This window comes from Ambystoma mexicanum, chromosome 10, assembly GCF_040938575.1.
Source record: "Ambystoma mexicanum isolate Mex_15411 chromosome 10, UKY_AmexF1_1, whole genome shotgun sequence".
NCBI classification, from domain to species: domain Eukaryota; kingdom Metazoa; phylum Chordata; class Amphibia; order Caudata; family Ambystomatidae; genus Ambystoma; species Ambystoma mexicanum.
The window spans coordinates 1439658083-1439684419 of NC_090932.1; the positions used below are offsets into that span (position 1 = coordinate 1439658083).

At 47.5% G+C, this 26337-nt stretch overlaps 1 protein-coding gene across 8 annotated transcripts in view; it reads left to right on the forward strand.

Moving 5' to 3' along the window:
• The window catches only part of HECTD4 (HECT domain E3 ubiquitin protein ligase 4), a 4298785-nt gene that overhangs the window by 1270851 nt on the left and 3001597 nt on the right, over positions 1 to 26337 (forward strand). For all 8 annotated transcript variants that reach the window (XM_069619495.1, XM_069619492.1, XM_069619493.1 and 5 more), the window contains exon 28: positions 2039 to 2127. In XM_069619495.1, the coding sequence (XP_069475596.1) occupies positions 2039 to 2127 (89 nt within the window). The remainder of the gene's footprint in view (positions 1 to 2038; positions 2128 to 26337) is intronic.

A 26337-nucleotide genomic window follows, 5' to 3' on the forward strand; every position in this document is an offset into this window, starting at 1 on the left:
GGGCCGTGTTAGGACCCCCGTAGTTTGCCTCAACAACCCTGGCTGTGGGGTGCAAAGCTTGCTCAAAATAATGTGAGGGGGGAGCGGAGATAATGGTTACCGCCTCAAGGCTTCAAAATGGGTGGGGGAGAAGAAGCGGGTGGGCTGGGGGCCCCCCTCCAAGAGCAATGTTGCAGAGCTGTGACCCCTCCCCTCCCACATCCAGAGGAGGAGACCAGTCGCCCCGCTGGTGAGAACTATTGCAGAGCGGGGGAGAGGGAGGTGGCTCTGAGTGCTCGGCCCCGCTGAGGTGGGGAGTTGCCGCCGGTGCTTCCTGCGGGCCGGTCTCAAAGAGGAGGGAGTTTCCCGGGAGGTTGGCAGGTAACTTGGGAGTGCCTGGAGGGGCAGAGGCAGGCTGGAGGCGCTGGACTGGAAGCGCTGCCCCAGTCAGGTGTAACCCATGGGAATCGGGTCCGGGATGGGCTCCCAGCAGAGCTTCAGTCAGTGCCGCATCAGCGGCTGGGATACAGAATACTGGATGGGCGCCGTCGGGATCCGCAGGAGGGTGGGGGAGGATTCCGGAGGTCAGGGGCTTCCTGGTGTGGTCCCGGAGCCAACAAGGGTTGATGGATAGCCGCAAAGACGGGGCTAACGCGGCCCACCTGCCATTTTGGATTTGCTTGGCGATCGTCGCCGGCAAGTACACTCACTGCATTTATGATGTTTCCGCTCGCGTTACAAGCTTAGATTACTGCCAACAGGGCCTCTAGCGTTCCACAAACCAGATCAGGCATATACAATGTCGGGATATAGCCGGAACTTTAGATTTTCCAATTAATGCTGCAGACACCATTAGAGGAGCTGCCACATCGCTGGCACTCCAGGCCACGCTCCGCGTTGATCAGTTTTGCAGCAGCCCCGAGTAACCCACTTGGCAAAACTGAGGTTGCTCACCCATCGTTCTATCTATTAGGTATGATGGGAATGATATGCAACCATGGAATTTACCTACCCAATTTCAAGCATCCGTGGAAGCTTTCATAATAAAATTGCTGTATAAGCCAGAGGCTCTTAGATGTTTAAACAACCAAGGTTGTGTCCACAAGTACCTTTCCATATACTGATTGTTCCATGAATACCAATTTTCTTCTCAGTATATCTTTGCTCCCATTCTATGCTAAATTCAATCTGGGCCACCCAGTAATAGTGCAATCATTTCAGGAAGTCTGGACCCCTCTATTTCTTGCTGCAAATAATGTATGCCTACTCACCCCTGGAGCTTCCTATGTCAAATACATTAGAGTGATTTATTGTGCTCTTCTTTCATTTTTCTCTTGGGTTGAGGATTGACACCAACTGATAAAGTGGTAGTATGTTTTTTTTGGTTACCGCCATTCTACTGAACCACGAGATCAGGGAAGTAGTCCAGTGCACCAGGCCTTTATTAATCTTGCCTAGCTGTCTCAGATAATTAGCACTATTCAGGTGATCCAAGTTAGCTGTCACTCTAATTCCCAGGTACATTATACTTTCTTTTGCCCAAGTGAAGTAGAAATGGGATTTTAATATCTCCTTATCGCTAGTTAGAACATAATATTCTACATTTCTTTCTTAGTTTAGTTTATTTTAAACCCGGAGACCATACAGAATTATTGAATTTGAGTCCAAGTGTTCCAAATAGGAATGAGGTTTGGTGAGTGTTGCAATAATCTAATCGGCGAAGAGAGTCAATTTATGTACATTTTTCTCCAATCGTGATGCCCGAAATCCCTTGATTGGATCTAATCGGAGCCGCCAGATGTTCTAATCCTAAAGCGAATATGATGGGTGATAAAGACCACCCTAGAGTTTTGTTTTAATATGCTTTTTTAAATCCAGCATGTTTTTAAACTCCTGTGCTGAAACTTGCGTTACTTGGTATTGAAACTAATTTTACTTAGTGTTTCTAAACTATCATATTGTTATTTATTGTACTAACAATCATCTTACAAAGCACTTCTAGTTTTTTGACTTCCATTTATTATAAGTAATGTATATGGTTTTATTTTTATTTCTACAGGGCAAGATTAAAGAATTAGAACTTTTATGTTCCATAAAAGAAGTTCCTTATGATGGGTGTGATCCAGAGAACATGGTTTTATCTTTAAGGTTGGTATAACTGAAGTGTACTGATAGCTTACTTTGCCTTTAGATTTAAATATTCTTTGCCCTATTGACAAGGAACATAGCTTTCAGTTTTTGCTTTGGTTTGTGGTTCTGGGAGAGTTTAATTTCAAGTGAATCTGAAGGAAAATGAATTTGTCTTCTTTTTAGTAAGCACATGACATTTTTCTAAAGTTCAGAACGGGGAAGCAAGCCTCTTTAATTGCTGCTGCATGGCCATCTGCCAATAAGATTATGAACTAATTCTATGAAATCTCCACTACCTTGGTGGTAGTTGAGGTTTCCTTTCATTCAGGCCCTCCCACTTGCATCACCAGCACTGCATCATTCCTAACTTTGCAAAAAGATGTTCTTTTCTATCCCAAAACAGTTCGCACAGTTTAGCCTACCTCCTTATTGCCTTATCCCTTATTTATGCGTGGTGCCTTGTATCATAGGGGTGCGAGCCTGAGAGTCAAGTAACTAACTTGCTTGCCATTAAAATAAAAAGTTTTACTCTTAACCTGGTTATACATACACTGCCCCCTCACAAGGAATTCCTGTTATCCTCTGTGGCGATTTCTTACAAATAATTGTTGGACCACGATTTAACATTATTTATCTTAACATTTGTTAGGTGGTGGGGGTACGTAACTTCCCGGTTAGGTTGTGGGACTTGATGTGCAGTCTCCAGAAAATGTTTACACTTGACAGTCTTGATCAAGGCTGGGAACTTGTTCATCAATCTACAGGGTAATTTCAGTTGGTCTCCGTCTCCCTTTTCATAAATTGATCTGGGGACTTGAACTTCAATAACAAACAAACTGTTTCTGTTCCAATTTTCATTTGTAGAATATCAGGAAAGTTGAACGTCAATTACCCTTGCATAGACTTGTCCTTTCCTTTCTTTGAAGTCTCTGGTTACTTATATCCATCCAATTCTTGAACTGTTGCACTGTCCTTTTTAAAAAAAAATGTATTTATTTTTTTAATAACTTTGCATGTTGGAGGGTTCCAAGAACTGTTCGTGCAATATCGGTAGTGCAATGTTGATTGTTGCAAATGTTTTCTCAGAGTACCTGGGAACCGGAATTCTTATCTCCAGTAGACCAGGTTTTTCTACTTAATGCAACACCATCAGAGCCCTTTGACTATTGATACTAGTGGCTAGGGACGCAGGCTTGAAGCGCTGGTACAAGGCCGTGTTCCAAGCTGCCTGACGGCCGGCTCTTCCAGCCACCATTTTCACCCCGCCCCGACCCTCCGTCTCTGTTTTTTTTTTTTTTTAATCCACCCTCTGACCCCCACTTACCCTATTTCTGCTCCGCTTCCCACGTCTGCCATCGAATGGGAAGAGGGGCTCCGTACGGGCCACCATGGAAAGGGAAGAGGGGCTCCATACATAGCCCCACCTTCCCTTTCCATGGTGGCCATGTTGGTAAAGGATTTTCGAGGGGATTGGGTCCTCCGACGTATTCCATATCTATGACAGGTAATGTCCACAGCTGTGCTGCTTCGGAAAATCTTTGGCGTCTGCGTCCTGAGTCGATGACGTCGATGCACCGGCCCCGAGGACCTCCTCCGACGGATGACGTCACCCGATGTGATAAGTAGGACGCACGACGCCAATAGCCTCAGTTCCGTTTTTTCCACGAACGTGTTCGCTTCGTGAATCTCGGTACGCCTGTTCGGTTTGTTGTGAAGACCTGCTCGTGGTGATGTCTTTCTCATCTTCGACCCCGCGTCCGGGCTTCAAGAACTGCAGGGACTGTGGGTCCAAGATGTCGGTCACGGACTCGCACGACGCCTGCCTCTGGTGCCGCGGGGAGGCCCACGATACGGACGACTGTGTCGACTGCCAGTCGCTCACGGCAAAGGCCTTGCAGGAACGCAAGAAGAAGCTGTCGGTAGGCCGGGTGTCTAAGCCCCGGAAGTCGAGGTCTGCGGGGCTTTCGACGGATGACTCGAGGGGCGACTCTCCGCGTCATCGTCGGAAGTCCAATGGGTCTCCTTCCAGGAGTCGGTCTCGCCAATCCTCCGCCTCTTCGAGGCATTCCCGGGAGCGCTGGCATAGGTCGCCTTCCCCATCCTCTTCCGAGGACTCCGCCCATCGGCGGGTCACTTATCCCTCCATGCAAGCAACACTGGAGGAATGGGCTTCCTTCGGGATGCAGATGCTAGCGATTCTTGAATCGCAGGGCACTGGTCCGTCCGCGCCTCCGAGTGGGGTCGGTTGGCACCGGTCGAGAGACACCGCTCGTACGCCTTCGGGCTCGGGTGGTCGGCACGGCTCGCGGGAAGAGGTCCCGCTCGTACAAGGGTAGCAGTTCTCGCCATGCCTGTGCCAGGTCCCAGTCCTCGACGCGCTTGAGACTGTGTGATCCTGTGCCGTCTTCGAAGAAGACGTCGACGCCTGTGGCGCTGAGGTCGTCGACGATTTCTCTCGAGGCTCCGCCTCTGCGGGGGTCGTCGATGCCTTGGTTGTCGAGAGACACGCTCGGAGCTCCGGCTTCGAGGACTGTGTCGACGCCACCGATGCTGGCGGCGCTGCAGCTGACGTCGACGCCGATTCGCTCGCCGCCAGTTCTGTCGACGCTAGCACTGACTTGTTCGGCGCCCTCGTCGCCTTTTCTGTCGACGCCGACTTGTTCGACGCCTTTCGAGGCGCTGGTGTCGGAGGGGCCCCGTGGCACGGGGTTTGCCCCTAGAAAGGCTATGGCTAAGGTCCGCACTGCTTTGGTCCAGAGAGGTCTTCCTCTCCCCGCCTGGAGTACATTTCATAGGGTGATGAAGGCTCTGATGGCGGCCTGGTTCCGGTTCCAGATGACCTTATCTCGGGCCATAGCCAGTTTGATGACCTGAGACAGTCGCTGCATGATGCCAGTGGACTGGACACCTCTCTGGAGGTGTTTTGTCGGCCGGAGCCTGGCACTCATGCCGATTCTTCATATCGGCGCCTTATGTCTCGGGTTACCGAGTACTTGGGTTGGTCGGCTCCCCCAGGGGAGTTTGTTTAGGATGATCTCACGGACATCCTTGATCTCGGTCCCCCCACTGACCCGGTTTTGCCTTTTCATATGGCTCTGCAGAGAAGGGTGGTGGCGGCTTGGACTGCTCCAGAGAGTCTCCCGGCAGTGGGCAAGTCTTTGTCGTGAAAATTCCGTCCAGCCAGTAGCGACCCCTGCTACTTGTCTAGGCACCCCACCCCGGAGAGTTTGGTGGTGCAGGCGGCTACGGCCCGGGCAAAGCAGGCGTCGTATCCTACCATCCCTCCGGATAGGGACGACAAACATTTTGATGGCTGGGCGAAGAAAGTGTTTTCTTCGAGGGGTATGGCGCTTCAGGCGGCCTAGTCCATATGTGCCTTGTCTCGTTTCACACACACACTCTGTGGAACTGTGTTGCATTAGCGGCTGATCATATTCCCGAAGGGGACGAACGGGATGGTTTCCTTGCTATGGTTCAGGATGGCAAGGATGCTATGTGAGAGGCCGTTCAGTCGGGTTTGGACTTGGCGGATAGTGTCAGCCGGTCCATGGCTGCGAGCACCGTAATGCGCAGGTTTGCGTGGTTGCAGAAGTCTGGGTTCGCTCCTGATGTGCAGTTCCGGCTCCTCAACATGCCTTTTGACGGTGAACACCTTTTTGGCAGCAAGGCTGACGAGAGCCTTGAGAGGTTGCAGACCTCCAAAGCTGCAGCGAAGTCGTTGGGCGCTGCAGTTCGCCAACCTCTGCCTTTTCGTCCTAGGGGACAGCAATGGAGGGGAGGTTCCTTTCGCTATTACTCGTCCTTCAGTAAAGCGAGAGAAGCTAGCAGTCAAAGAGGCCATCGTAAGAGTGTCAGAGGTGGAAACAAAGGTACTCGAGGTGCCAAGGCCGCTCGGGCAGTTGCCTCTTTGCCCTCAGGCAACGCCGCAGCCGCTACCATTCAGTCATGAGGCCAGGTCCCATGGTTCGCCGGTTGGGGGAAGGCTGGCGCAGCATCTTGTAGAGTGGCAAGCCATTACTTCGGATGTGTGGGTTCTGGAGATCATAACCCACGGCTACCGTCTTCCTTTTCGGCAGAGGCCTCACGACAATCCACCAGCGAACCTGTCTTTGAAGAGTCTGGATCCGCTCCTTGCGCAGGAAATTCAAGCCCTGCTGGAGAAAGGCGCCATAGAACTGGTGCCTGTAGCGGAGATGAACAAGGGATGGTATTCCCCTTATTTTTTGATTTCGAAGAAAGACTGGGGATTGAGACCCATCATGGACTTGCGCGGTTTGAACAAGCTCCTCAGGAAGGACAAGATCAAGATGGTAACTCTTTCTCAAGTCCTCCAGGCCCTTCAACTCCAGGACTGGTTGGTGTCTCTCGACCTCAAGGATGCTTACTTCCATGTGCCGATCCATCCGAAGCACAAGAAGTACCTGAGGTTCGCGGTTGGCGACTCGCACTTTCAGTTTCGGGTCCTGCCGTTCGGATTGACCTCCGCCCCAAGGGTTTTCACCAAGCTCATGGTGGTGGTGGCAGCGCATCTCAGGAAAGGGGGGGGTTCACGTCTACCCCTACCTGGGCGATTGGTTGATCAGGGGGAGCTCTCCCGAGCAAGTCCTGGATCATCTGTCCGTCACCTGCCACTCCCTTCACAGGCTGGGCTTCTCCCTCAATTTGAAGAAGTCCCATTTGACACCAACGCAGCGGCTCCAGTACATCGGAGCAGTGCTCGACACGTCCCTGGGCCAGTGTTTTCCTCCTCAGGTGAGGGCTCTTCACATTCAGCAGATGGTGCACAAGTTCAGCTTGCCCAGAATCTCCCAGTGTCCGAATTCTTGAGACTGCTCGGCCTCATGGCATCCTGCATTCTTCTGGTGCCAGAGGCCAGGTTGCGGATGAGATCTTTGCAATGGGCACTCAAGCTCCAGTGGTCTCAGTCCTCCGGCAGGCTGTCGGACCCTGTTCAGGTGCCGCCCTCCGTAGCCCGGGACCTTCTGTGGTGGGCCGTCGAGGGCAATCTGATGAAGGGGGCCCCATTTTGGCTGCCCTGGCCGGAGGTGACGATCATGACGGATGCATCCCTCACGGGATGGGGAACTCATGCCAACGAGTTGACAGTCAGCGGTCGTTGGTCTCCGTCAGAGTCCAGACTCCATATCAATCTGTTGGAGCTGAGGGCCGTCTGGCTAGCCGTGAAGGCTCTTTTGCCGACTGTGCACGGAAAGAGTGTTCTGATTCTAACGGACAACACAGTGGCCATGCACTACCTCAACAAAAAGGGGGGGGTGGCAGGGTCACTTCCGCTGTGCAGGGAGGCGATGCAGCTCGAGTTCTCGGGCCATTCAGCAGGGAGTTTCGATCTAGGCGGTTCATCTGGCCGGAGACAACTACGAGACGGCGGACGCTCTGAGCAGGCAGAGCACAATCTCTCACGAGTGGGAGCTGGCTTAGGAGATTCTCCTGGAGATCTTCGCCCTTTGGGGGACCCCTCAAGTTGATCTCTTCGTCTCCAGTGTCAACCGGAAGTACGAAAGGTTTTGCTCGCGGGAATTTCCTCCAAAAGGAGTCTTAGGAGACGCGTTTGTGGTGGAGTGGTCATTCCCACTGCTGTATGCGTTTCCTCCAGTCCCCGTCATCCCGCAAGTGCTGCGGAGGTTACGGAGGTCCGGAGGACGTGGTACCAGGACCTTCTAGACTTGTCCATCTGCCCTCCACGTCGTCTTCCCTACCGAGACGATCTGCTCTCACGGGAGGGGGGGTCAGGTTCTCCATCCAGAGGTCAGATCCCTCAATCTTCACGCTTGGCTTCTGAAAGGTTGAGGTATAAGGATTGGGACCTCCCTGAAGACGTGATGGAGGTGTTGCTCTCGGCCAGGCGGCCGGCAACCAAGTCTCTGTACCGTTGCCGTTGGAGAAAGTTCTGCGACTGGTGCAGAGTTCAGAATGTGGATCCTTTTGAATGTGACATTCCCATGGTTTTGTCTTTCTTGCTTTCTTTGGCCCAAAGGGGCCTGCAAGTGGGGACCATTAAAGGTTACCTAGCGGCGCTGTCCATATTTAAGCGCTCGTCTGAAGAGTGTTCCTATTTTAAGATTCCTTTAATTTCGCAGTTTTTGAAAGGGCTCACTAATGTGTTTCTTCCGTCACCTTTTTTGGTGCCAGGTTGGGATTTGAACCTTGTTCTTAAGTTTCTTATGGGTGCTCCGTTTGAGCCTTTACACTCTTGCCCTTTGAGGCTGTTGACTCTGAAAACTGTGTTTTTGGTTGCGGTTACTTCCGCTCGCAGAGTGAGTGAGTTAGAGGCACTTTCAGTTAAGCAACCCTTCACTGTGTTTCATGAGGACAGGGTTGTCCTTAGTGTTCGTCCTTCTTTTCTTCCGAAGGTGGTTTCGGAATTTCATTTGAGCCAGAAGGTTGTTCTTCCGGCGTTCTATCCTCCTCCACATCCTGGTAAGGAAGAGGAGAGGCTCCATAGGCTTGATCCTCGGAGAGCGTTGAGATTTTATATTTCGCGCATGTCCCGGGTCAGAGTGGACGATCAACTTTTCATTGGATACGCTGGAAAGCCTTTGGGACAAGCTGTGACGAAACAGACTTTGTCTCGTTGTATTATTTTAGCTATCTCCGAGTGTTACCGCTTGGCGGGTAAGGACCCTCCGGCTGGCTTGCGGGCCCATTCTACCAGAGGAGTGGCTCTGTCTACTGCTCCGCAGAGGGGAGTTCCTATTCCTCACATCTGTGATGCAGCCACCTGGGCTTCAGTACATACTTTTGTACGTCACTATTCCCTCGATTCCATCAGAGGGCAAGATCTGGCCTTTGGCAAGGTGGTTCTCTATTCCGCAATTTGATTGGGCATGCTAAATTTGTATTCTAAATTCTTTCCCACCTCCCTGCTTGGTACTGCTTTGGGAGTCTGTCATAGATATGGAATACGTCGGAGGACCCAATACCCTTGAAGAACAAGTTACTTTCTTACCTGGTAACGTTCTTTCGATGGGATGGTCCTACGACGTATTCCATATCGCTCCCTCCCTGCCTTCCCCGCTGCAGAATTTCTTTTGCGATTGCAGCTTGCGTTCCGCAAGGCCTTGTGTGTCTGACTGGCAGAAAACTGGTGGCACACGTTCTGGGAAAAAACTATAACTGAGGCTATGGGTGTCGTGCGTCCTACTTATCACATCGGGTGACGTCTGCCGTCGGAGGAGGTCCTCGGGGACGGCGCATCGACGTCATCGACGCAGGACGCAGACGCCAAAGATTTATCCGAAGCAGCACAGCTGTGGACATTACCTGTCATTGATATGGAATACGTCGTCGGACCATCCCATCGAAAGAACGTTACCAGGTAAGAAAGTAACTTGTTCTTCTTTCCTACAACGGGGCACGCGCAGCGTCCCATTGTAGAAAGGAAAATACCTTTTTTGGTGCTAATGGCCTTATGTACCTGTTCCACGGGCAACACCGGGGGGGGGGGGGTAACGGCCCTGGGACAATGTTAATGGTCCTTGCTTCGCTCAGGCCGTTAACTGGGGTACATAACGTCACCGTGGCAGATTGATCCTGGACAGGAGGACCTCCTTTTTATATAAATAAATACTTACATTTGAAACTTAACTGGATTCTTGGAACTCCATTATTTCAGAATAGCGATGAACTGAACTCTCTGTAGGCCCTGCTGCTCTTTTTTTTTTACTGGCTTCTGGATCCTGCTCCTCTGTGCCTGCCTCTTCAGTGCATCCCTGCCTGCCGTTGTTTGCCGACACTTCCTTGTCAGTGCATTGTTTCTGTTGCTGCTTATTCCCGGCTTGGGGAGCCTTCACCTCGCTTCTCCTCGCCATAGGCAATCCGGAATCCTTGATGAAACAGTTTCTTATGGTGCGGCATGTGGTGTGAGTTGGTCTGTATGCGAGGTAGGACCATTACATAGGATGGATAAAAAGCCACACTCTATAGTACTAATTGATGTAGTGGAAGTACAAATTCTGATAGATTGAGGATCTGACCATACCATCATAAATAGAGATACCTGGCAAAATAAATTCTCAAACATCAGTTTGAAACCCTCTCGCATCAGGTATTACATTTGTTTGAAAAGATAATGTTATTGCAGACCTTCTTTCCATAAATGCAATCTACAATAATGATGAAGACATAGAAGAACCAATCCAAGATGTGTTTTGGGTATATGCGGCGATTCCATCTCACAAGACAACTGGGGCACCGCCTTAAGGGAGGACCCGAAACTCATTAAAGTCAAATAATTAGTATTAAGTGATTGGTCAGGATGGTCACCTGACATGGGTTTTGGCTCCTTCCACAGAATAAGGTATGAACTAGGCATAGAAGACGATCACTTGTTGAGAGCTGGTAGAATTGTGCCTCCTGTGGGTGTAAGGAAGAAATTGCTAGATTTAGCTCACACTGGTCACATGGGCATATCCAAAACAAAAGGTAGGCTGCTGGTTTATTATTGGTGGCCAGGGTTAGATTCAGATGTGGAAGAAATTATTTACTTCAGCATTATTTTGTCTCCTAATGATTTTCCTCCTTGAAAGATCTGTTTATAATATTGTACCTTTTCAGCTCTTGGTCTCTCTCTTAATTCTCTCCCTTCTTGGTTAATGGCTGGGTAACTTTTACCCAACTTCCCTTCTCTGTTCATGTGACCCTTGTCTGCACAAACTGCTTCCGGTACCGACCGTCTCCTCTTTGCCACTTCCCGGTTACAAGCAGTTCTCTCCACAACAGGTCTCCTGCTCTTGCCTCTTATGTAGAGCGCCTCCATTATAAATTTGTTTTTGTCTTGGCAGCTTTCTCTCTAGTTCCTTACCATACCACTGCCCACCCGCTTAGTTTCCCACACGTACCAGTCTGTTCCTTCTCTGCAGCATGACTTCCTGCTACAGGTTTCAGACTCATTCGAGACAGGATCTCCACCTGCTGCTGATGCCGACTCACTACTTCATGGAGATTTTGAATTTTCCTAACATGCCAATGTTGGTATTGACATGGTATAACGATTATGTGATGCTGGAAATGCCACTGGAGTAACAGGGCTCCTAATGCTTTTCCTACCACTTCTCTGTGTATGTTTTCTCTGTTTTCTGCCACTGAGGTCCAACCTGGACCTCTGGCAGTGCAGCTCTTCATGTTTTCCTTTTGGTGAACAACATCCATGGGATACCCTTATGGCACCCATGGGTGGGGCTGCATCCTTGTGCCCCTGATGTATGTTTTTGGGCACCTGTCTTTTGCCCACAGAGCAGGGTATTGGCTGGTATAAGCTACATGCTGACTTGGCAGTGGCTCTGAGTGTTCTCCATTTTTGGGACACCCAGGCCCTGCCATATGGATCAATGGATTCCTGAAGAAAGGCAAGATGGCCACTTTGACCTCTTGATTTCTATTGCCTTTTAACTTGTTTCCCAAAGTCCTGGGAAGCTCTGACTCTGTCCCTTCCTCCCGAGTGGCTGTTGGGTGGAAATATCATATATGGCTCTGGGGCTGCCTCCTGTCAGACTGCAGCCTTCACAGGGGCTGTATTATGGGTACACCCTAGGGGTGGGACCTGTGTGAATGGAGTCTGAAGTGAACTCACATTCGAATGGATTGTCCTACCACGTATTCCTCATCTCTAATATTCTATCTCCCCAGCTTGATGCTTAGCAAGAATGTTTCTCTCGACAGAGGGTGCTGTATAATAATAATAATTAATAATAATAATTTGGCATTTATATAACGCTACGAACCCTCAGGTATCTGAGCGCTGCTTATTATTACCCACGGTGTGTGGTGCTCATTTATCGACCTCGGAACGATGAAAGGCTGAGTTTGGCCCCGCCGGGATTCGAACCTGCATTAGCAGACTCTGCACCGATGTCAAAGCGAGCGCTCTTCTCGCTGTGCCACTTGACCGGCGACCGGCTGTATGCGATGTCATCGCGTCGATGTCCCTCCAGGGCCTCTGTCGAGCATCAACGTCATTGTCAACATAAATAGCGCATGCAGCGCCCGTTGGCTTCAGTTCTGTTTTTCTAAAAGCTTACGCTTCAGTTATTAACGGCGCGCTTCTGTTTTTTGCAAGAAAAATGTCTTCTTCATCGACACCTTTTGACACCTAAATCAGGTTTTAAAAAATGCCATGACTGCCGATCGATAATGTCAATTACGGATCCTCACTGCGTCTGCCTGTGGTGTCTGGGCTCCGGGCACCGTACCGATGACTGTGGGTCCTGTCAGGCCATGACAGTGAAAGCTCTCAGGGAGCACAGAGGTAAACTGGCGATGGGGAGGGTGGCTACGAAGTCTTCTTCAAAGAGAGAAAAAAGTCTGGCTAGTTTAGAGACTCCTCCCGGTGCAAAAAGTCGAAGAGGTCCCGATCGAGGAGTCGATCAAAGCAGTCTTTGTCGTCTTCCTCAAAGAAGGCGAAGAAGAGCTGTCATAGGTCTCCCTTTTCATCATCGAATTCCTCTACTGAGGTAATCAGATGCCAGACAAAATCCGATTCCCCAAGAAAGTGGTATGCATTTAGGTCGGAGATGTGTATTTACGAGAATGCAGCCTAGACCCCCTGGGAAGAATCGAACAAGAACCATGCCCCAGTCACTCCTTCGGACGACAAAGGGAAGTCAAAGGCTACTACTTCGAAGCCAAGCATGAAGCCGGTAATACATAGAGTAAGTTCTCGACCCAACGAGAAGTCGTCGAGAATATCGACTCGGGAACAGTCCTTCCTTGGTACCACTGAAGAAGCACAAAGCGTTGAAGATCTCGACTTAGTTGACTCCATCGGAGTCAGACCTCTTGATGCCAAAGTCAAAGGTAATGCTGAGTAAACCGGCGCCATTTTCAAAGCAGTCTTCAACACCATTGACAGCCACTTCGACTTTGTCAAGGCCTTTCGGTATACAAGACAAGGTTTACAAACCTGTCGCGAAGAAATAATTCTTTAAGTCTGTCTTCAATCTATGTTGATTCTCTCTAGTCGGCTAGTGGTCTTGACACCTAGCTTGAACTGGAATTTGGCAGGCCGGACCCTTCTGAGTATGCAGATTCGTCCTATAGAACTCATGACTAGGGTCACAGAGTATGTGGGTTGGAGCAGAGCTTCTCCTACATATGAACAGGACGACATGACTGACATCCTGGACCAGGTCCCTCAGAAGGACCCAATTCTGCCCTTCCACAAGGACCTTCAGAAGAAAGTCACTGCAAATTGGAAGGCCCCGGAATCTGGACCTTCAGTTAATGGAAACTTTGCAAGGAAGTACAATCCATAATGCCGACCAAGCACCCCACATCTGAGTGCTTGGTAGTTAAGGCTGCCACATCAACCAGGCAATCGGCTTATCACTCTATCCCCCTAGATAGAGATGACCAGAGGGTAGAGGCCTGGGCACGTAAGGTTTTCACAGCAGGCAGCATGGCCTTGAAATCGGCCAGCGTCACTTGTACTCTTTCCAGATTCACTCATACCATGTGGGACTGTGTTGCCATGGCGGCTGATCACATTCCGGAAGGCGAAGAAAGAGATGGCTTCCTGGCTATAGTTAAAGATGGTAAGGAGGCAGTGGGTGAATGTCTCAAGTCAGGTTTGGATACTGCTGACAGCATCAGCAGATCCATGGCTGGTAGCACTGTACTACGCAGATTTGCGTGGTTGAGAAAGTTGTGGTTTGCTCCGGACGTGCAGGCTAGACTTCTCAATATGCCCTTTGACGGCTCAAGGTTGTTGGGCAGCAAGGCGGATAAGAGTCAGGAGAAACTGCAGACCTCCAAGGCGGCTGCTAAATCCCTTAGCGCCTCCATTCGACAAACCTCAGCAACCTTTTTCAGGCTTATCTTCCTGAAGGGATCGCTCGTTTTGTTTTTTGTCCTCAATTGGAAAAGGAAGAGGACAGGCCGGACAAAGGCAGCAAAGAAGATCCCCTCGTTTTGGATGAGGAAGGGTGGTAAATCAGCCCCAGCTGCGGCAACTTTACCGTCAGCCGCTGCTGCAGCCGCCTCTAAGCCACTCTGAGGCCTTGACCCACAAGACCCCGGTGGGAGGCAGAATTTTACAGCATCTGAACGAATGGCTGGGCATTACTTCAGATGCTTGGGCACTGGAAACAGTAGCCCAGGGTTACTGCCTTCCTTTCCAAAAAAGGCATCAAGATCATCCACCGGGATACAACTGTCAAAATTCCGGGTCTGCTCCTTTTGCAGGAAAATGTAATCCTGCTAGAGAAAGGTGTAATAGAACATGTTCCTGTAGCGGAGAGGAACAAGGGTTGGTATTCTCCCCTACTTTCTGATTCCAAAGGACGACGCAGGATTAAGACCCATCTTGGACTGGAGAAACTTGAACAAGTTCCTCAGGAAGGACACGTTCTAGATAGTTACCCTTTCTCAGATCTTTCAGGCTCTCCAACTCCACGACTTCTTGGTATCATTGGACCTTCAGGATGCTTACTTTCTGTGCTTGAGATAAATTGGCACATGAAAGTGCCTAAGGTATGTGATTGGCAGTTCTCACTTTAAATTTTGAGTTCTGCCATTCGGGCTGACCTCCGCCCCAAAGGTTTTCACCAAGTTAATGGCGTTAGTGGCAGCGAGTCTCAAGAGAGGGGGGGTATTCACGTTTACCCCTACCTTGACAATTGCCTGGTCAGGACTTGTTCACCCGAGCAAGCCCTGGAACATCTCAGTATCACCTGCCACTCTCTTCACAAAATGGACTTCTCCCTCAATTTCGAGAAGTCCCATATGATACCGTTCCAAAGACTCCAATTCATTGGGGCAGCCCTCGATACTTCCTCAGGGAAAGCCTCGCCTCCCTAGGTGAGAGCTCATCACATTCAGCAGATGGTAACAACATTCCAAGATGCCCAGCATCTTCCTGCCTTCGATTTTCTGAGGTTGCTCAGTCTCATGGCAAGAAGGGAGGCAATATCTCTTAGTGGCCATGGTATCGCTCCCCTCTTCCGTAATGTTGGAATTGGACATTGCACTTCCCTGCCCTGGTGTCTTGTATTCAAATCGTCCAAGTTTGGACTTCCAGTCCATGGGTGGGGTGTGGCACGGTTCTATTCAGTCGGAGCGTGTCTCTAACACAGTTCCCCCTCCATTTGCCTCCCTAATGACGAGTCCCCACACCAAGGCGGGCACATGCCCCAAGCAAATGTCCTAGGGGCCCTCACCTCGACCAGGCTCACTTTGGGCTGCTGCAATCCCCCGGAAAGTTGGGGGTGGGTTGGCGTCCGGCTTGTTATTTATGGCGTTCCCTCCTTTCCGCCCCGTATGCTGTGTGCCCTCAGTTAATAGGTGTTGTTAGGCGGGTCCTCTGCAAAGCAGGCACATGCCCCTTGGAGGGCCCTGAGGGCCAACACCTTCGCCGACTCACCCCTAATGGCTCTGGGCCCTCAAAATCTCTGCTCTCCTTGTCCAGGGTTACTCCGGGCTGTTTACCTCTTTCCTTGCATTTACTACCAGGCCGCCCCTTCCCCCTCTGGGTAGTCCTCGGCTCCCCAACTACAGATAGGATGGGGACTCTCCTGGGTCCGGCTGGTCAAAACTCTCGGGTATCCCCTTTGGGCCCCTTCACGTTGTGGGGGGATCGGACCCTCTCCTGCAGCTGCTTATTAGGGTTCTCCCCCTGTGCGCAGGGTCATTTCCTGCACCTCCGTTATGTGACAGCGTTGGGTGCGGGGGCTCCCCTCTGCAACTGGCAGGCACCTCCTCTCTGTGTGTCAATGTATCTTTCGGTGTTCCTCTGTTCATCTGGCACCTTCAGTCTCCCAGCTCTCTCCCTTGTCCCCTTGTGAGTTTACACAGCCCCATTCTGTGCGGGCACCCACTTGACAGGAAAGCCAGATACATTATGAGTGGCCTCCTTCACTTGGCCCCCTACTGGTTTACAGTGTCCCCAGCGTTCACAAAGGCCTCACAGTGCCGCACGGGCCTCCAGCTATCGAGAAAGTTCAATGTGTCCCGTGGGGATGGCTTCCCCACACTCCCCCGCTGCCGTCTTGGATAAACAATGCAGCCTTCATAAGCATCCCATGGCCAGGACACTGCCTTTCGTTTCGACAACGGAGGAGGCCTCCCCACCCCCAGGCGACCCAGCTCCTTGCCCCTGGCCGGTCACCCTGCTGACGGATGGGGGACGGGAGGACTGCACTTCAGTCACCTGGCCGCCCGTTATATAGGGGAGGGGGGGGCAATGTCTTACCTCCCCTGCTCGCTGTGCCTTCTGTCTCTGGCTCTTGTCCAGCCGGGGTCTTTTGCTGTGCTGATGGCTTCATTTTTCAGGGTGTGTTCAAGGTCTACAATAAATATTGTATTTCTATACATGTCTGTCTAAATTGAATTGTGCATTATATTGTGTGGGCCCATTGAGGGCCCCCGACCCCACTCGCCCACCCCACTGACCCCAAGTCTTGACTGATTGAACAATGTATATAAAAGTGTGATAGGGTCAGGGGCCTGACACTTTAAAGGGGGGGTTCAGATTAGAACTCAACTCAATCCAACACACTAGGATAGTTTTAGGGAGGGATCCTTAACCCAGGTTCCACCACCAAGGGTATGAGTGTGTTGGGGCTAGGTTTTTACGCCCATGTAACCCAATGGGAGACTTAGGGACAAAAGCAGGTATGGTAACTTACCCTCCTCACTTCGATTCTACCAAAGACTGCTCGTGTCCCTGAATCCGTTTGGGACACAATCTTCTGCACTTGGTGTGGTTGAGGAAGGCACAGAGGTTGTGGGTGCATAGGTCACTTTTGGCATCTGGATTTAATTTGTAAGTCGTTCTGCACAGGAATCTGTTCCAGACATCTTCCAGTAGAATACCTAAACATGGAAAGATGAGGACTTCTGGACACCTCACTAGAGTGAAGGAGTGTTGCAACGCTTACCACATAAGTTACCACAGTCGGGCGACGAACACAGAAGTAGGCCTAGCACAGCTTTGCTTGGTGCAAGATGGCTGAAAATGGAGGAGTAGGCGGCTTATACACAGGCTGAAGTTCCAAGGCTCTGCTCAGTACGAAGGGCTGCAGTGAAGTAGCCCAGGAGAGAGCTGGTCACTCCATCAGTTGGTCCAGGGACATTTCCGAAGACTCTTCAGGCATGGATCCTCGAACAGGGGTCGAGACTGGTTGTTCCCCAAAGGTCCATGGTTCAAAGCACCAACTAAGGCATTCTTGAGATCAGGACTGAGGAGCAGGGCTTCACTGGGACAAACCTTGAGTTTATGCTGGTCAGCTGCAAGGGTCATCAGCAGGCTGCTTTTCTTTATAACAATCTTGGCTACAACAGTGATCTGATCAACAGTTGCAGGAGCCCTCCTTTTATCCAATAATTAGGGTGATAACAAGCCCAGACCCACCAAAGGTAAGAGTCTGCCCCACTCAAACAGCCAGAGTCTATCCAATCGTGGATAGCCACTGGTCACCACATCCGCCCAGCAACAGACTTTCAGGCGCCAGAGATGTGGATTGCGACTAGATAGTATGGGCAACGAACAAGCAAAAAACCTTGTGGCTCAGCCGTCTTAGGGTGCTAGCTATCTTGAGTAGCCATTTGCAGTAAATGCTAAAGTGCACAAGTAAAATTAATCACAGTTGCCACCAGCTTGTCTTAAACACATTGTAAAAGTAACCAAAAGGCCATTACATAAAAAGATATACGGATACAAAGTATCCTAACTGCACTGCTGTCATGACCCACAGGGCGTGCCCCTTTTGGTCTTCCTGGTCCTTATCGCAACGTGCCTTGCATTCCCTGACACTCCCAACATGGCCGTCCAGCGTGACACGCCTTCCGCGGTCTATACGTTGGACGTAACATATTCTACTAATAGACCGCACCCCCGCGGCTCCGCGCGTCTCAATGCTATTGCCAAGTAGTGATCAGACGTGTGCTCTGTAGTTCGCTTATTGCTTTCCTGGTTCCTAGCTTTCCTACTTCCATTCCTTGCCCCTTTCCCTGTTCCTCTTGCTTCCTGGACTCGTGCGCCATCAGCGCGTCTTCTTCGTTTCACGGATCCCCGGATTGCTGCATCCCGGAATCTTAAACGCACGCTGGAGTCGGAAGAGACTCGTTCAGCCTTATTCAAGTCCAGGTCTGTCCGCAAGAAGACACTGCCCACGAAGTCCAGCAAGGATCGGTCTCAGGTGAGAAGGGGGGAACTCTGTGACAATTTCACTGTAAGGTGGTGCGTGCAATTGGCACAATACAAGAGTTCATAAAGAGAGACATAGTCCCTCAGGATTGATAGCCTTATCTCCTGCATCTTTTGCCAGGATATCCATTTTTTTTTCCTGGACCCTGCAGACTTTAAAACTTGCCTGCGTCACGCTCCTGACAAGTGCTTGAGAAAATGCAAAGCCGTTTGGTGGTGAGACGGAGCTGGTGTATGATTTGTGATTATGGTGTCCAGAAGGGTCTTGTTCATCTACCTTTCGTCACTTTATGACTGGCAAATATAAAGGCTATTTGCTCAGAAGCAAAAGGGGTTGTAATCCCAACCCGTTGTTTGAAATACCACCCAAGAGGGAATGCAATAAGAAGGCAGCTAAAGTGATTATATCGCCAGCACCTGCTCCCATGAACTCTGAGGCTGTTGCTACTAAGTACTCGGCAAATGGCAAGATCACAAACTATTTCCCTACAGCACTGCTAACTATGGGGGGCTCTTGTGTAGGTCTGACTATATGCAATTCTACTGGGCAGGACCCAATCAGCCTTTCTATGACTGGAAACTATGAATCCGTCTGTTATTATGCAGGGAGATAATTTCTCTGTGGACCCAGTAGATAACTCTAATCTTTGCTACAGGGTTTGCCGTGATTCTATCGGCATTGGCATGCTTAACCAATCAACTGATCAGTGTAACATGGCCAGTAATGTAATTGGTTTTAATCTATCTAATTTGCCAGATTTGGTGAACATTTCAGATGTGCATTATGTACATGCAGAAAGTAATCTGTCCTTTCATTCGGCTTCTGAGGTTGATGAAGATGACCACAGAGAAATCTAAACGATTGTGAAAGCTCTCATCACCTTATGTGTGACGATGTCACAAAAACAAAAAGAAATGTGTAATATGGTGGCAGAAATCATTGACATTATTCTTGTTAATATCGTCCCAATTGAAGCATCTCAGGTGGGCTGTGATAACGAAGAAAGAGAGTTAAGTGTCTTTAACAATGCTGACTTGAATGGTGACATTGAGGCTGTTATAGACCCTGCCCTCCTCCTGAAGAGAGTTTAGTTGCCCCTGCCCCTTTAAATCCAGAGCTAGAGGTGGTGAAGGGAAATCATTGGAGATGTTCTAGTCCTCTCGTACAGAGAAAAGGGAGTATAAACCAACAAATTGAACGAAAACAGAAAGGGAACCTATTGCAAACTAATTGCTCCCTGTTAGGGCGAAGTCTATTAAGGCCAATGAGTCTACCTTGGCTCTGTTGGATTCGGATAATATTGAATGTGTTGCTACTTCCACATGCTTTGATTTGATAACTCATGCTCACCTTGTCACTCTTCTAGATTAAATATACAGCATGCACCGTCTTTTCAGGACCATAGTGGGCAGTGAGGTAAGACAGATCTCTAACCTGATTATTTCCATCGTGACACTAGGTCCCAGTTCAAGCATTCTCCTCCAGAACCTGCCCTCAATTATTTTTATCCAGGTCATATAGGATAGAAAGACAAAAGCTTTGTTTATATAAAGCTAAAATTGTGTATGTGTATGCTGTAGCCTAAGGCTTCTTTTATACACTTCGATATCAAGTGTCAAGGCAATTGCTTTACGCTTTTTCTCAACCATTACAGCTTAGTAATCTCCTCCAGTTGTCAATTCACAGCCCAAATACTTATACTGGTCAACATATTCAATATGTCTTCCTACAATCTCCATTCTGGAGTTTGGTATGGGCTTATTTACATAGTGCAGTATTTTTAGCCCATGGTCCTCTACATAACTCTGCAGTGCATTCAATGATCTTTTTAGGCCTGAAAAGGTATGATCGCTGCATATGACAGACTACCTTTTCTCCAGCACGTTTTGGGGAACAGAGATTGACACTTTTCAAATGTTCCGGCAAGTCAGTCAGGTAAATATTGAAGTAGACAGCCCTGTTTCACTCCCCTCCAAGTTTCAATTGGGCCGGTAATGGCCCCCCTACTGTCCATCCGGACCTGAACAGTGGTGCTCTCATGCAAACCCCGCACATCAGCCAGCAGGTCTTTAGGGCAGCCAAAACGTTCCATTTTAGCCCACAGTTTCTTCCTAGCAATGGTATTGAATGATGCCTGAAAATCTATCATAGCAACCTATGACAACGGGTTACCAGTAGTTCTTGCTGACCTGATAAGTGTCCATTAACCACAAACAGTGGTTTGTACCAGATGCCTTCCTAAATCCCATCTGGAATTTGCCTAGTAAATGTATCTTACTCGCCCACTTTTCCAAGGCACCTAATACAAGAGAGGCAAAGATCTTCCCCCAAGACATCTAGCATTGCTAGTAGCCTGAAATTCTCAGACAAATATTTCTTTACCCCTCTTGTAAATAGGTACCAGGGTGGGGCTTTGCCAGGAGGAGGGGTTTACCGCCAGGAGGAGGTGTTTACCCCCTTGTCACATACTTTGGTGTAAAGTATTTGCAGAAGTTCTTCCCAAAAACAGGGGCACCTTCCAGGGCAGCATTTGAAAGGCCGTTAGGGCCAGGAACTCTGGATTCCTTTAGGCTAAAGATTTTTGCTGCAATATCATCCAGATCAAATTCTAGATCTAGATTCTGATCTAGATGATGAAGTTGTTATTTGAGTCCTCTAGATCTACATGAGCTAAGAAATGAAGTGATGTTGTGTAATTTAGCTCTGCTGACTTGACATCTGGAAAGTTTGTATTGTTCTATGGGGGCCAGTTTATTTTTTTAAACAATCCTTTAGGCCGTAAAATAATACAGGAATCTGACTGTTTTGCAATCCATGAGACATCGTTCTATTGACCTATTTTTATTGATGTATTCTCAGTTATACACAAATGTGTTACCAAAGGAGAAATGGGTAGACCTTTGGGAGCTCTCCTCTTTGGGGTGAAGCCCAATTTTACCATAATGGAATATGCAGGTTTCTGTTATCATATGTATTGGCTACCACCATTGATTTGGGCTTGGATGGCTGTTTTTCTAGAATCCTGATTATCAATATTTATGATTCTACTTCAGGGGATAACACCTCCTTGCTCATTAAACAGGTAGGTGCTATTTTGGATCATTTAAGGTAAACTGTGATAAGGCTCTTAGCACTGATGGCTCTTATAGCTTGTTCAGATTTAGTATGGGCAGGGAATGGACTTTGGTGTTGGGCTACCATGGGTTGAGCTATTTAAATGACCATACAAGCAACAAGGATAATGCTGGATGTACCTGGACTAATGGCATGGCTATTTCTAAGATGGATTATATATTTGTTACGCCACTATTGTCTCATTTGACTGAGGGTTTTCTGTATGTTTATAGCAATGCCAGTGTTGATGATCATTTTAAGATTTATAAGGGTACTAGGAACATTTTTCTTGGTAAAGATGTTATTTGTAACATCAAGGGTAATAGATTGATGTGGAATTCTATTAATGTGAGGACATTTAATGAAACTCTGATCAATATGTTAGTGACTGAGTTTACCACTGGAAATATGTTTCACTTGCCTTGGAGATAAAGTAATACAATTCAGGCTTCTATTAAGCATACCTATTGCAATATGTTACGAATTAGGAAATCTGCAGTTGTGTATAGGGAGAAGCCAGGTAAAGTGTATGATGCCATTGCTGCAACAACAATAAAAAGCTTTTGCAGAAAAATATTAGATCTATACAAAATAGGCCTGTGGACCTTGAGATGAAAAAGTTCCTCCTAATCAAATTGAGAACTAATTACAAAAATTGGATACAGGCCCATAATATTTGTTTGAACAGTGCTCATTGGCATATTGCTTTCCTTGCAATGCAAAGATGGTCGGAAATTCTGGTATTACTACCGCAAGCATATGTTTAATAGTGATGTTGGAGAGGTCAATCAGATTTCGGAGGACAGATGGGTAAAAATACATTGTTGCTAATTTCTCTGGCAAGGATGCCCACAGCTGTGAGATTAGAGTTCGGGGTGATTTCCCCAAACTGGATACAGAACAATATGTTGCACAGTATACTTTCTCTGAATCATATATTGAAGATATTATGGCCAATCTGAAACAATCTAGGTTCCAACAGTTTAGCTAATGTTACAATGAATTTTGCCAGCAGCTGTCATTTTTTTATTCACTGATTTGACAATGTGCCATAAATCAAGTGTTTGGAAACTGCTCTTGCATGACCTTGGCTATTGAAACATGTCTGTCAGTGGCTATGAGGTCTTTTTGCATTGCCCTTGATTGAAGATGTTCGAGGGATTTTATGAAACCATGGTTCTCCATGGCCACAGAGGAAGTACAGTCGGACACCTGCACGATCTCTGAACTCACCATTTCTTTAGTTTCCATATCTTGAAAGTGGTATGTGAAGTACTTTGCTGAAAATTCGGGGCTGTCACACTGTCGGTCGCCAGCTAGCCTGAACCGTTTGCCAGAGAATGGGCTTTCAATTGACATCTGTTCTACGCTTGACTAATAGCGGGGAATAAGAATTCCCTTCAATATTTGTAGTACAGGGTTTTAGCAAGGAACTGAACTCCCACAAGTTGACAGAAACTGGACATCTTACTGAATGTCGAGCCACTGAAAAGTAAAGCTGCCGAGCATAGATTTCCAGCTGGCACTTTGCCCAGCATCGGTTGAGCAGACCATGAAAATATATGACGAAGGTGACCACAGCTGCTTGGATTTTCAGGTTAGTACCTTATAATACACAAGACACATGCACCAATGGCTGCCCGCATATTTTCCCCCTCAATCTATAGACACATTTCAGCATCAGTATAATGTCCACCGGGCAGCTGTCGAATACAATTTATTTTTGCTCCTTGCATGAATGTGGTTTGTGACTCAACTGTGGTGGACAAATCAGCCAAACTAGCCAAACTGAAGTTGTGATCTTTGGCAAGTTCATCGGTCAATTACGTTGAAGCTTCAGTTTCTTGTTAGTTCAGCTTGTGTTATTTGCACACAAATGGGTGAAACCATCAAATTCAAATGTTTATTGGGTGGACCTTTTTTGCAGGTGTAGATTGTGTCAAGTGGTCTGCGAGGAATTCCAATGCATCTTCATTATATTCAGTTTCCTCTTGTCAAGTTCTCACATTGTAGCAATGGTCCAAGAACACTTTGCTGGCTTCGCCAGGCACATTCTATTCAGTTTCAGGGCATTGGGCATAAGCATCACGAGTCAGCTTATTGACTGGACCACCCTGCGCCTCAAGTAGTAGTTGCTCCATGATGAAATCTGTTTGGCAAGCGACATCATTGGTTTCATTTGTTGTCAGTGTCTTTGTACTTCTTTCCCTTCTGGGCCTCTAGGAGATGTGTTGTAAAACATGTTCAATGTATAGCACACATACAGCAGATAGCACTTTAAATACAAAAACATGTTATGAAGAAAACACCAGCCAAAAACGCTTATAGAAAACAAAATTGGTTGTTTGTTGCCCTTGTTCTCTTGATTTTCTGTGAAACTGTGGTCTTCTTTGCAACGACCGCACCAGCAAGCTGATCCACCACCTCTGATCCATGGGCCTCCACTTCTAATTCCACACCTTGTGTACATTCCTTCAATAGAATATTCATAAACAAATTAGCAAAAGTCAATCGTATTGGAAATTCAAATCTTTCATCGCACACATCGCTTACACACATATCCTCGCAAACAGTGTATGTCATTTAGTCAAAATATACATTTCAAATTTCACCTGATTGATGGCAAGTGTACTTGATCAGAGATCACCGTGCAAAACATACTGATTGTAATGTTGCCCTCAAACATTGTGCAATGTATTCTGCATTAGGGAGAAAGTGTAACATTAGAACTGAAATCATACAAGTTTGAAACAGTGCACGTTTATATGAATGTCACTGTCTAATAGTATCCTATGTAGGATGTACTTTTTCATTCAAAGGAACTGTCAGTACGCATCCCTCATATTCTGGAGCAGCTGCAAAGGACGATGTAATTGTTGCCGAAGTACCAGCATCCCCCCTGTAACACAGTACTTGCTTTTTTATGGATGAAAACAGCAAAATGGAACAGACAATGGGATGCAGACAAGGTACATATATAGAGAAACACATAGTGTAAACAACCGACGGATACATAAACAATTTCATATTATTTGAAATTCCCAGCATAATACATTCTTGTAATTGAAAAGTGAAATAAAATTCCCTGATAGGTGCTTGAATTTGGTGTTTACTAATAATATTTTTCAGTTTCAGTGCATTATCATAAAGTGTAAAAGGGAAAATTAGATTTGCATTAGATATGTGGGAAGATCCAACTGTTGGGAATACAAATTTCTGCAAGTCTGTAAGACTCACCATTGGTATACTGGACGTGTCGGTGGTTTCCTCGCTTGCGAGGGTCTGTGTTTCCTTCAGTATGCTTTCCTAAAGAAATTGACATGTCAAGCAACCAATTACGAAAACATTATGCTTTTTTTGAAGGGCATTATGGCATTGTTTTCCATGGTCATAATTACTTCATTTGAGGCTCCATAAACCAGGGACTGATGTATAGTAAAATATGGTATAGTTAAAATATAATACAATCTGATAAAATGCGAACTTTAGTAAGATATATTTACACCGAAAGCACCAATCCGTACATGAAGTTACCTTTTCAGTACCTCACTGCCTATAGCTAATTCATCATCCGAGAATCGCGCGATGCAGCGTGTGCATCAATAGAGTTGGAATTGCGTTTGGAAGCAATTTACGAAACATTCTGCGTTGATGCTTTTTTGTGTACTAAAATTGGTTGTACATATCCTCGGTAAACTGCAGGCTGCAGATGCAGAATTGTTTGGCCCTGAAGTCTCCCAAGACAGCCTGGGCTCTACTTTCAATCTCGTCCACCACAAAACCACAATATCAAACCCATCTTCTTATTAAATCAATATCCTTCCGGAATGTATGCAGGATTGTACCCTGACTTTTGACATGGCACCTAGAACGACAACCCTAAACCATACAAGCAGGCATTCTTGAAAAATCTATAAGATCTGTATAAAAAGATATAAATAATTACAAAAGAATTTTGTACTGTATGCATGAGATTGATGGAGTTATATCACAGCTGTCTATGCAATGTTTGTTTTGGTCAAAGAAGCAAAACCTGTGTAGGTTAGTCGAATCTACACTGGGATAACTTTCATACAGAATTGATTGATATGACGCAAACCGTAACGTGTTACTCGTCCGTTGAATGTACTTTCATGCATCAAAAGGAAACATTCTTATAGACATGATCAAAGAAAGATGCGATTAAATTACAAGAGACACTGATGAAATGTGCTATATATCGAGATCAGAATACTTGAAACATTAGTCAATCATAAAGTCATTGAGATGAATTAACATTACACTACTGGGTACATTCGTTCAAAATAGATAGAAAATTTGAGATCAGAAAGAGATGAATATAGAGATGTTAATAGGTGACCTGCCCTTACCTTGACTAACAAACAATTCGATTCAGCAAGCAGCGGAGCTAGTAGCAGGAGAACAGGTAGCACGTTCAAGAGTTGACTTCCAGTGCTCCGAGATGTTCTCTGGATAAATATCAAGGGGTTTATAAAGGATTAGAAAAGTTGGCGTGTATGTGAATGTGTGACATGTGTCTGGCAAGGTCTGCTTCAGGGGAGCCTGGAGACACTGGTTCTGGGGAGGCCATGTGAAGAATGGTCTCTGTGCATTTTGAAGTGTACATGGTGTTTGGCACCTTGGCCCTTCCCACCCTGCCAGCCCCCTTGGGATCACACGACCACAGGTGCGAACTGGCATTGATAGTGGAGGGTGGATGGATGGATGGATGGATGGATGGATGGATGGATGGATGGATGGATGGATGGATGGTCAAGAGGCGTGCAGAAAAGGGCCGGAACACTGCTTTAGGGAGACACACCTATGTGGATTGCAGGGGCACGGTCTACTTCAGGGGACCCTGGAGACCCTGGGTCTGGGGAGGCCATGTGAACAATGGTCCCTGTGAGCAAGATACCTTTTAAGTGTATATGGTATTTGGCATCTTGGCCAT